The 9,248-nt window shown below is 50.5% G+C and overlaps 1 protein-coding gene across 4 annotated transcripts in view; it reads right to left on the bottom strand.

Moving 5' to 3' along the window:
- The window catches only part of PRKAR2A (protein kinase cAMP-dependent type II regulatory subunit alpha), a 48,397-nt gene that overhangs the window by 18,384 nt on the left and 20,765 nt on the right, over positions 1 to 9,248 (bottom strand). For 3 of the 4 annotated variants that reach the window (XM_036432357.2, XM_045579613.1, XM_045579614.1), the window contains 6 exons: positions 8,872 to 8,924; positions 7,792 to 7,875; positions 6,003 to 6,109; positions 3,489 to 3,642; positions 725 to 826; positions 498 to 572 (listed from right to left, as the gene is read on the bottom strand). In XM_036432357.2, the coding sequence (XP_036288250.1) occupies positions 498 to 572; positions 725 to 826; positions 3,489 to 3,642; positions 6,003 to 6,109; positions 7,792 to 7,875; positions 8,872 to 8,924 (575 nt within the window). The remainder of the gene's footprint in view (positions 1 to 497; positions 573 to 724; positions 827 to 3,488; positions 3,643 to 6,002; positions 6,110 to 7,791; positions 7,876 to 8,871; positions 8,925 to 9,248) is intronic. The other variant, XM_045579615.1, reaches the window with a different exon arrangement.

Raw genomic sequence — 9,248 nt, 5'->3', positions numbered from 1 at the left:
CTCGTCCAGGAATGTGAGACACACCAGCAGGCACTGCGAATGTCCCTGCCCTTGTGAGACGTGCAGCTGGTACATGAGCTGTACACAGTCAGCAGAGGAATCATGAATGTGCTGCTGTGGAGGAAGGGGTAAGAGCTACAGGAGAAAGGCGAGCGGGACAGCAGGGCTGCGGAAGGAGGTGGCCACGGGCCGACAGAGCCTCCCGGAGGTGCGGCTGGAGCACAGGCGGGGAGGCAGGGGGAGGCAGGCGAGCAGGTATGGGCCAAGGTAAAGGGCACCACTTTTCGACCTCCCCCAGGCCTGGCAGCCAGGAATGAAGCTGACATCCCAGAGAACAAGACCAGAAGCCAAGGAAAGGCGGGTGGAGGCAACAGATGGGCCTGCCAGCGAGACAGCCATCACTGGCTCCAAGGAGCTGCAGGAAGTGAGCCCGCACCCTGCACCTGCTCCCGAAGGGAGGGGACCACGCTGCCGGCCCTGCCCGCGCTCCACCTCACCTGAGTGATGATGCGCTCCCCGTCCTTAAAGCTCTTCTCTCCGATCACATCCACGATCTTCATTCGCTCCGACACCTGCAACAAGACCACACGTTACCAGGAGCTAACAGCCACACAAGTACCTGCACAGCACAGAAGTGAGTGAGGAGTCTGATTTGAAACCTCAACAACAGAACAGTTTTAACAGCTTCTCAACCCCATGACAGCCTTCCTCACGGGGCCTTTACCTCTAGTGACTTAAGGAGGGGCACAGACTCAAGAAATGCTTCGAACATCTTCCGTTTCTGTGCGTTGTTTTTCACTATGATTCTTCTAAAAGTCCCCCGGTCCTACAAGGAAGAATACGGAAACGCTGGTCAGTGTGGGGGAGCGCGTGCTCGGAGCACACAGCCAGCACCGGACTGCGGGCGGCGGCAGCAGGCACAGCCCGCAGCCCCTGACTGCGGAGGCTGCACTACAGGCCACTACATTCATTCTGAAGTCCAAGGTTAGAAATGTGTCGTTTAAAGTGTCATTTACACTTTGGAATATTTCTCCATTATCTTTAGAATTCAGCTTCTACACGTTTTCTGGGCCAACCTAGGCCAGAGTGCAGCGGAAAGAGCAATCCGGACAGAAAAGAGGAAGGCATTGTCCAAAACAACATTTTCAAAAATCTATGTGACGAAATGTTACAGAGGCCGCGACAACAGCAACAGCAAACATTCCAGCCGGAGAAAAGCCAGCTGTGCCTTCTAATGCGACTGTATCCACGCCCACCCGCTCCCCTGCTTTCACTTCCCGAACATCGTCTGTGCGAGGCCGATCCTGGGACACACCACCAGCTTCCGGGCCTTCCAAAGGGGGGAGGGGACACTCCCCTGTGAAGTGGCCGCTCCCTCAGGCCACACGCTCAGAGCCAAGAAAATAACCCCGAGGCTCAGAAGAAAACAGAACCCCTGCCTCGCTGCCGCAGCGCAGCCGGACTGAGGAGCTCCCTGAGGAAGGCCCTAAGTCCTCCGGGAAGTGCTGGGCCTCCAGCCAGTCTGCCTTCCCCTCCCCTTCCCGTTCAGATCTCCCTGTTCGTTCGTCTGCGGTGTGACCTGTGGGTTTTAGTTTGAGAGAGAAGAAAATGAGGAGTAGGGTTATTCCACATTGGCTGGGCCAGCAGTTGGCATCAGTGCATTTACTTTGTTTACATAATTATTTAAATCTTCACCTAAGGATATGTTTTTATGGATTTTAGAAGGGGGAGGGAGGGGAGGAGAGAGCGAGAGAGAAGTCCATTGCCTCCTGTACTCATCTGGATCAGGGATCAAACTGAAAACCTGGGCATGTGCTCTGACCGGGAATTGAACCTGCAACTTTTCGGTGTATGGGATGATGCTCCAACCAACCAACTGAGCTACCCCAGCCAGGGCAACGTCAGGGCATTTTGTAACAGAGTTTATTTTCCCCAGATCACTTATTGACCTATCCTGGTTCTCCCACCGCTGAGTCCCACCAAAGTGTGTGATCAATTCTGAAGCCATTCTAGCATTCATCTCTCAGGATTTATTTTCTTAAATCACAGTAAAGTGCTCTATTATGTGTTTAAAATGTGATTAAAAAAAAATTATTTCATTTGAGGAATATGTTGAGGATTCTAGGGAATACACTTAATTCTGCTTGTAAGGTAAATAGAAACAAATTACTATAGAAGCCAATGTTTTAAAAGTGAAATATGAAGTATGTACAAGAGAATATTTTGTTAAGAAAGAAGAGAGGCCCAGCTGGCATGGTCAATGGTTGAGTATCGACCTATGAACCAGGTGATCATGGTTCGATCCCTGGTCAGGGCACAGGCCCAGGTTTCAGGGTCCATCCCCAGTGAGGCATGCGGGAGGCAGCCGACTAATGATTCTCTCTTATCAATGATGCTTCTATCTCTCCCTCCCTCTCCCTTCCTCTCTGATATCGATAAAATGTTTGTGTTTTTTTTTAAAGGAAGAGAGGCCGAAACCGGTTTGGCTGAATAAATAGAACGTCGGCCTGCGGACTGAAGGGTCCCGGGTTCAATTCCGGTCAAGGGCATGTGCCTTGGTCTCGGGCACATCCCCAGTAGGGGGTGTGCAAGAGGCAGCTGATCAATGATTCTCTCTCATCGATGTTTCTAACTCTCTATCCCCCCCTCTTCCTCTCTGTAAAAATCAATAAAATATATTTAAAAAATAAAATAAAAAGGAAGAGAGTTATAAATATTTTAAAGGAAGGTAGGTCATGTCTAATACAGGATACGGATCACAGCTGTGCTATGCCTAAGACATTCTAGGAAAGTTCTCTTCCCCAAAATATGGCCATCGAAATCTACTGGATATTGGCATGGACCAATGCACAGGCAGATGGCTGAACAGAGAAGAGTTAGTGCAGGGAGCGACAGGTGCAAAATGCTGCTGGCAGAGCTTCCAGTGACTTTAAAAAATATATATATTTTATTGATTTTTTACTGAGAGTAAAGGAGAGGGAGAAAAAACTAGAAACATCAATGAGAGAGAAACATCCATCAGCTGCCTCCTGCACACCCCCTACTGGGGATGTGCCTGAAACCAAGGTACATGCCCTTGACCAGAATCGAACCTGGGACCCTTCAGTCCGCAGGCCAATGCTCTATCCACTGAGCCACACGAATTAGGGCTCCAGTGACTTCTTTGCCCAGGCTGTCTCCAGCACAGAAAGCTGTCACTGCTCTCTTTCTACTTGTCCCAAAAAAATCACCAACAAAAAACGCACTAAGAGCTGACACGACTGCTTCTCCGCCTTTGGGCTGAGGTCAGCGCAGAGCTGACGTGACTGCAAGCTCGTAGGCCCGCCACCGCCCGGGGCTGGAGTAAATGGCTTCCTGACACACCACCTGGGAGAATGGAGGGCACGTTGGCACAAGACCTGGCGCAAGGCCTCAGACAACTGGCTGTCCACGCAGTGCTCGCAGCAGAGGATTCCCACGGGGCCGCGCAGGGGCCCTTCTCTACTCACCAGGCCCCACAGGGCGCCTTCCGAAGTGGCCACGATGGTGGCGGCCCGCGGGGTGTTGTACATCAGAGCGAGCTCCCCAAAACTTCCACGGTGGTCGTACTGACCGACAGAGCGGGTGACGTCATTGCTTGTTACCAAAATATCATACGTTCCCCTGAAAGCATAAGAAACAGCTTCACTTGTCAATGCTAACCGTGAATGAAAGCACGCAGGCAGCATAAGAACAGAAGGTAGAGACAAAAACATTGTCACAGGGATTCCCAACAGGTCTTTGTTTTGACCTGTATCCTCTGACCTTGCTAACCTCCATCGTTAGCTCTCGTAGCTTGTTGGTGGCACTTGGATTTTCTAGAGGGTCGTGTCGTCTGCAAACTGGGTTCACTCCCCGCCCTATCTCCATGCCGCCACCTGCCCTTCCCCCGCCCTCCGTCCTCACTGCACTGGCTGGACCTGCGTGCAATCTGGAACAGAGCGGTGAGAGCAGACTTCCCTGCTTTGTTTTCTGCTGTTTAAAGGTAAAAAATTCAGTTTTTCACCTTTAAGCATGAAGTTAGTTGTAGGTTTTTAAAAATGCCTTTATCAGGTTGGAGAGAAATCCCTTCTGTTCCTAGTTAGTGGAGATTTAAAAAAAAATATATATATATATATTTAAGAATATTGCTTTATTGATTTCAGAGAAGGGAAAGGAAGAATAAAACAGAAACATCAGTGATGAGAGAATCGTAGATCAGCTGCCTCCTGCATGCCCCCCACTGGGGACCGAGACCAAACCCAGGCCTGTGCCCTGACCTCCACGCTCAACCACTGAGGCACACCGGCTGGGCTGCGGAGTTTTTGATCAAGAAAAGGTGTTGAATTTTGTCAAGTGTTTTCCAAACTGCAGGTACTGAAATGATTGTACGGGTTTTCTTTCAGTTTGTTGAAAACTAGGATGTAGAACTGATTTAAGAAAAAACAAAAAACAAATACAATTTCTCTGTGGATTGATAATAAATGCTAAATAAAATATTCAGAAATGACAAGCATTTGGAGAAATATACCAAACATATTCTCTCAATATACCAGCGAGGCGAATGTACGTAAACATTTCAAATTTTCTGCAAGATAATTAACATCAGATAGCAAACTGCTTCAAGAGACCCACTGGCATAGCAATTCCATTTCTAGAGAGGATTCTAAAGAATATAATCAAAGACACTGGAAAATATTTAATTATAGGGTGCTCACCAGGTCATATTTATAACAGCAAACATTACAATTTAATCTGTAACCATTGGGGGTAGGTCAGACACATGTCTATGTTCACGTTGTACAGTCAATATAAACGATGACATAGAACATTACTGCATCCCATGGCAACTACTTAGGATGGATGTTAAATCCAGGCCACACACAACAGCAAAGCACACCAAGGTGAGTGTGAGGCGGACTGTCAGTTCTCAAGCCCCGCCCTCCGGTGCGCCTCCCTCCTCTCCCCGCTGGAGGCGCTGAGAAGAAAGCCGTGTGCGCCCTCCTCTGGCAAATGCAAGCACCGCAAGTGCCAGCCAGAGTGCCCTCACCCAGCCACCTTCTAGCCCCATGACAGTCCAAGCCAGTCATCTCTCCGCTCATCTGGGTGGGCTTCTTGGGGGCTTGCCTTGCTCTCCCTAAAGAGCCTCATTATGTGAATAAGAACCACCCCCCCTTAAAAAAAATGACCTCCAGTCTTTTTTTAAAAAGTGTTTTTCCTTATTTTTATTTATTTATTTATTTATTTATTTATTTATTTATTATTTTTATTTTTTTCTTTCTTTTTTTCCTTATTACTTTTTAGAGAGAGATGGAAAGGAGAGGGATAGAGAGAGAAACATCGATGAGAGAAATATCGACTGGCTGCCCCTGAATGCCCCTATTGGAGATGGAGCCCACAACTTGAGATTGAAAGATCTGGATGATAACACAGCATCACAGCTATTCTTCTGGAAATCAATTCCCCTGAACACTGGAAATAAAATGTTTAAAAAGCACATCCTGCCACCTAGCCGGTTTGGCTAGGAGGCAGAGCACCGGCCTGCAGACCGAGGCCCAGGTAGATTCCAGTCAAGGGCATGTACCTTGGTTGCAGGCTCCTCCCTGGCTTGGGCCCTAGTTGGGGCTCATACAGGAGGCAACCAATCGATGTGTTTCTTTCACATTGATGTCTCTCTCCATCTTTCCCTCTCTCTTCCACTCTCTAAAAATCAACGGAAAATTATCCTCCGGTGAGAGTTAAAAAATAGTAATAATAAGTAGCAATAATAAATAAAATAAGCAGCATATCTTGCCTTACTGTAAAGGAGACTTTCTACTGTAACAGTGGCCACCTACGCTGAGATCACTGAGGACTCGGGGCAGGAGGGAGGGAGGGGCAGGCTGTGGGCGGAGGGGCGGGCTGGGGGAGCTGGTTCACCTGCCTGCGCCCTCCCCCGCTGCACACGCACAGGGTGAGCACTCAGTCACACAGGGCAGCCGCCCACTGCGAAGCCCATGGCCTACCGTTCTATGACATAAAAGTTGTCTCCGTCATCTCCTTGGTCAATAACATGCTCACCCACTTTGACTACCTTCTCAAACATGGCATCGAGGACTTCCGAGAGCTGTTCCTGCAGGTGCGCACAAGGAGAAAAGACAGCGTTGACATTTACTGGGGGACGGGGGGGGGGCTATGCTTTCTCAGCGTGTGATCACATAGTGAAGTCCCCTCTTCCAGCAGGACCCGGGGGGCGCGCTGAAACACGTGCTTTCCTGGGCCCCGCAGCCTGCACTCCAGGGGCGTGTGCCCCGCGGGCTGCTAAGCTTCCTGGTGCTGCTTGGGAAGTGTTAACTGAAGGCCCCGCTGCACCCACAGAGCCGTCCCTGCCTGACGGCTCGCTGTGCCGCGTGTAAAATCACAGGAGGTCACCTCCTCGGTGTGGACGTACAGGACCATCAGATCCACGGGCTGGGAGGGCGTCAGAGGTTACTGCGGGAGCTGCACTGAGGGCCACACACATCCCCTCCGCTCTGAGCCTCAGTGTTTGCATTTGTATAAAGTGGCTCACTGGTTTCTAGCTTATCTCTTTTCTATGCCTAGAGGGGAAAAACCTAAGGGAAGTACTACATAACAGGAACTTAATGAATGAGATCTATTACCAGACAGCTAATATTGCCTCAATCATTTCTTTACAACACTTACAACTACTTACCAATATCCCTGCCATAACCAGAAGGAAACTGTACCAATAAGCATAATGGAACCAAACAATGCTGTTAAATTTTCACAAAACATTGGTCAGCGTCTGGGGCCTGTGAGTCAGGGAGAGAGGCTTAAAGAACAGCTTCCACTCAGAGAAAGGCTTTCCTTTGGAGGAATGTGGATTAACAGCCGGCCAGGGAGTACCTTCACTGCTGAACAATCCCGTGTGACTGACTGCTGTCAGTGTGACCGTGCCATGCCTCCTAGAATAACCGAGTCTCAGAGAAAGGCTTCTCTCCGTCCCACGGCTCCGTGTGTGCTGACACTGTGAGGCTGACAGTGCCAACAAGGAAGGCTCGCTCTGACCACATGGCTGGCAAACAGGGTGCTCTCCCCCGGCTAATGGAGTCCTCTGACTGTCACAGGTTCACTATGACCAGCCAGCTGCCCAGGGAGGCTGGGAGTGTCTTCAGGACTATTCACAGGAGCTGGGAGTGGGAATCCTAGTTCCATCCTTCCTGTGTCTCCATGGCCGGCTTCCCCGGAGGCCCAGCACCTCAGCCATTCCCGTGGCTTCGGCACGTGGCCCTCCACGCAGAGAAGGGAAGGGAAATGGAAGGCGCTCTGGGGCCAGGAGGTGGTCCGGCTCTCTCTCCACAGGCAGGGCGGAGGCCCGCGCAGAGATCCTCACCCCTGCGTGGCCCGGCCGGAGGTCTCAGGGAGAAGTGACCCCGGAGGCCCCCTGAGGTCTAGAAGCGGGCACACGCTCCGGGGCAGTGGATGCGGTGGAGAACGCTCGCTGGTGTCTTTGGAGGAACCGCCCGGGGGGTGAGTCAGGCGCTGCCACCTGAGCCAGGCCAGGCGAACCTGAGCACTTCCTTCGACGTGACCAGCCTGCAAGCCTGGAGGGAAGGCCCAGGAGGAAGTGCGAGAGCCACCGGAGAGGCTCACCCTGGTTACGGCGGTCAGCACAATGCAAGCATGTGTAGGTGAGGCGAGTCTAGAGCTTTATGCCTCACCTGGCTGTAGCTAAGACACTGAAAACTATTGTAGTTAAATGATAAACAGGAAAAAAGCTGGAAGATAAAAATATTTTTAAAACAATGTTACCTGATCAAGATTTCTGAAAAGGAGAATATCTTTGCAAGCTTCCTGAAGTCTGCCTCTCTGCTCATCAGTTTTAGGATAAACCACCTGCCAATACAAATAAAGCCAAGGGAATTTAAGTTCCGTTTTAAAACCTTACTTTGTTTACAAACTGGTGTATTTCTCTCTCCTAAAAAGCGGGAAGTAAAGGCGAGCAGTTTACTGTGCGTTTAACTCCTCACAAACACCCAGCAGCCTGACGGGGACGGTGTCTGACAGTGAAGAGCTCCCCTGGAGCCCCCCACGGGCTGTGGGCTGCCGGCCAGCCAGCTCCGCCAGCAGCCTCCGTGCCCCGCTGAAGCCGAGGGTACAGATTCGTTCATTCAACAAACATTAGGCATCTACGAGGTGCCAGGCATTGTGCTACCCCTGGGGACACAGCAGTGAACACAGACAAAAGCGTCTGCTCTCATCTGTCTACGTATACAGAAGCCTGAGTGACAGTCACCTCCGGCCAACCCAACGGCAGCTGAGGGGCCACTATGATGCACACTCACCACCAGGGGGCAGACGCTCAGCACAGGAGCTGTCCCTGGTGGTCAGTGTGCTCCCAAGCAGGAGGGCTGCTCAGCGGACAGGCAGGGCCAGATGCCGCAGGGTTCACGCTGGCGAGCACAGCGGAGACCACGCAGCGGCCGGCATGAGCAGGAGCAGCAGGCGGCGTCGGGCTGACCCCCGGTAGAGACACGAACCTCCGGAAGGAGTGAGGGGACCTAGACTGCAAGAGCCCAGGACTGCGAGAGGATGTCTGACTGCAGGCTTAGGCTCACTCCCCACTAAGCCAGCAGACCAACATCCTCCGAAGGGCCCCAGACTGCGAGGGCACAGGACAGGGCTGAGGGCACCCTCCCTAAGTGCGCGAATCTGTGCACTGGGCCTCTAGTTTTTTATATTTTCCAACCAATTAGGTTAAAAAAAGAGCACTGTGTTGAGATTTTAATTTGTATTTAGTTACCATCATGATTAGATTTGGTGTGCAGAGAAGAAGAGGAGGAAGCTGGGACGGAACCAACCCTACTTACTGCCCTTTGCTGCACATCTTACCCTTGGCTCTGTGTCCTCCTCTTCATCATCAGGGTTGTAGGCCTCAGCACAAACTACATTTGGAGAGAGAGAAAGAGCAAGAAAATGAATAAAACAACATGCACTTTTACTAGAAAAATAGGGAGTGAAAACAATTTTCTTTTCCTCACTGCTTGCTAAAACTGTCCTAACGTTTTAATCCCTTCTTTCAGTTAACAAAGGTATTGGATACCTCCTAACGCCAGCGATGCTGTTAGGTTCGAAAAGCCAGCTCTCTAGCGATTGACAGCTCCACACAGAAGAGATGATGACAGGGTAGGGTAAAAGGGCTCACAGTTGTTTGTATGGAAAATAATACAATTAATAAATAATAATACAGGATTAAACTGTGTTTCGAG

The sequence above is a fragment of the Pipistrellus kuhlii genome, unplaced genomic scaffold (assembly GCF_014108245.1).
Source record: "Pipistrellus kuhlii isolate mPipKuh1 unplaced genomic scaffold, mPipKuh1.p scaffold_m20_p_11, whole genome shotgun sequence".
NCBI lineage: Eukaryota > Metazoa > Chordata > Mammalia > Chiroptera > Vespertilionidae > Pipistrellus > Pipistrellus kuhlii.
Note: the sequence above shows the minus strand (reverse complement) of the source record. Positions and strands in the feature narration are given on the sequence as shown.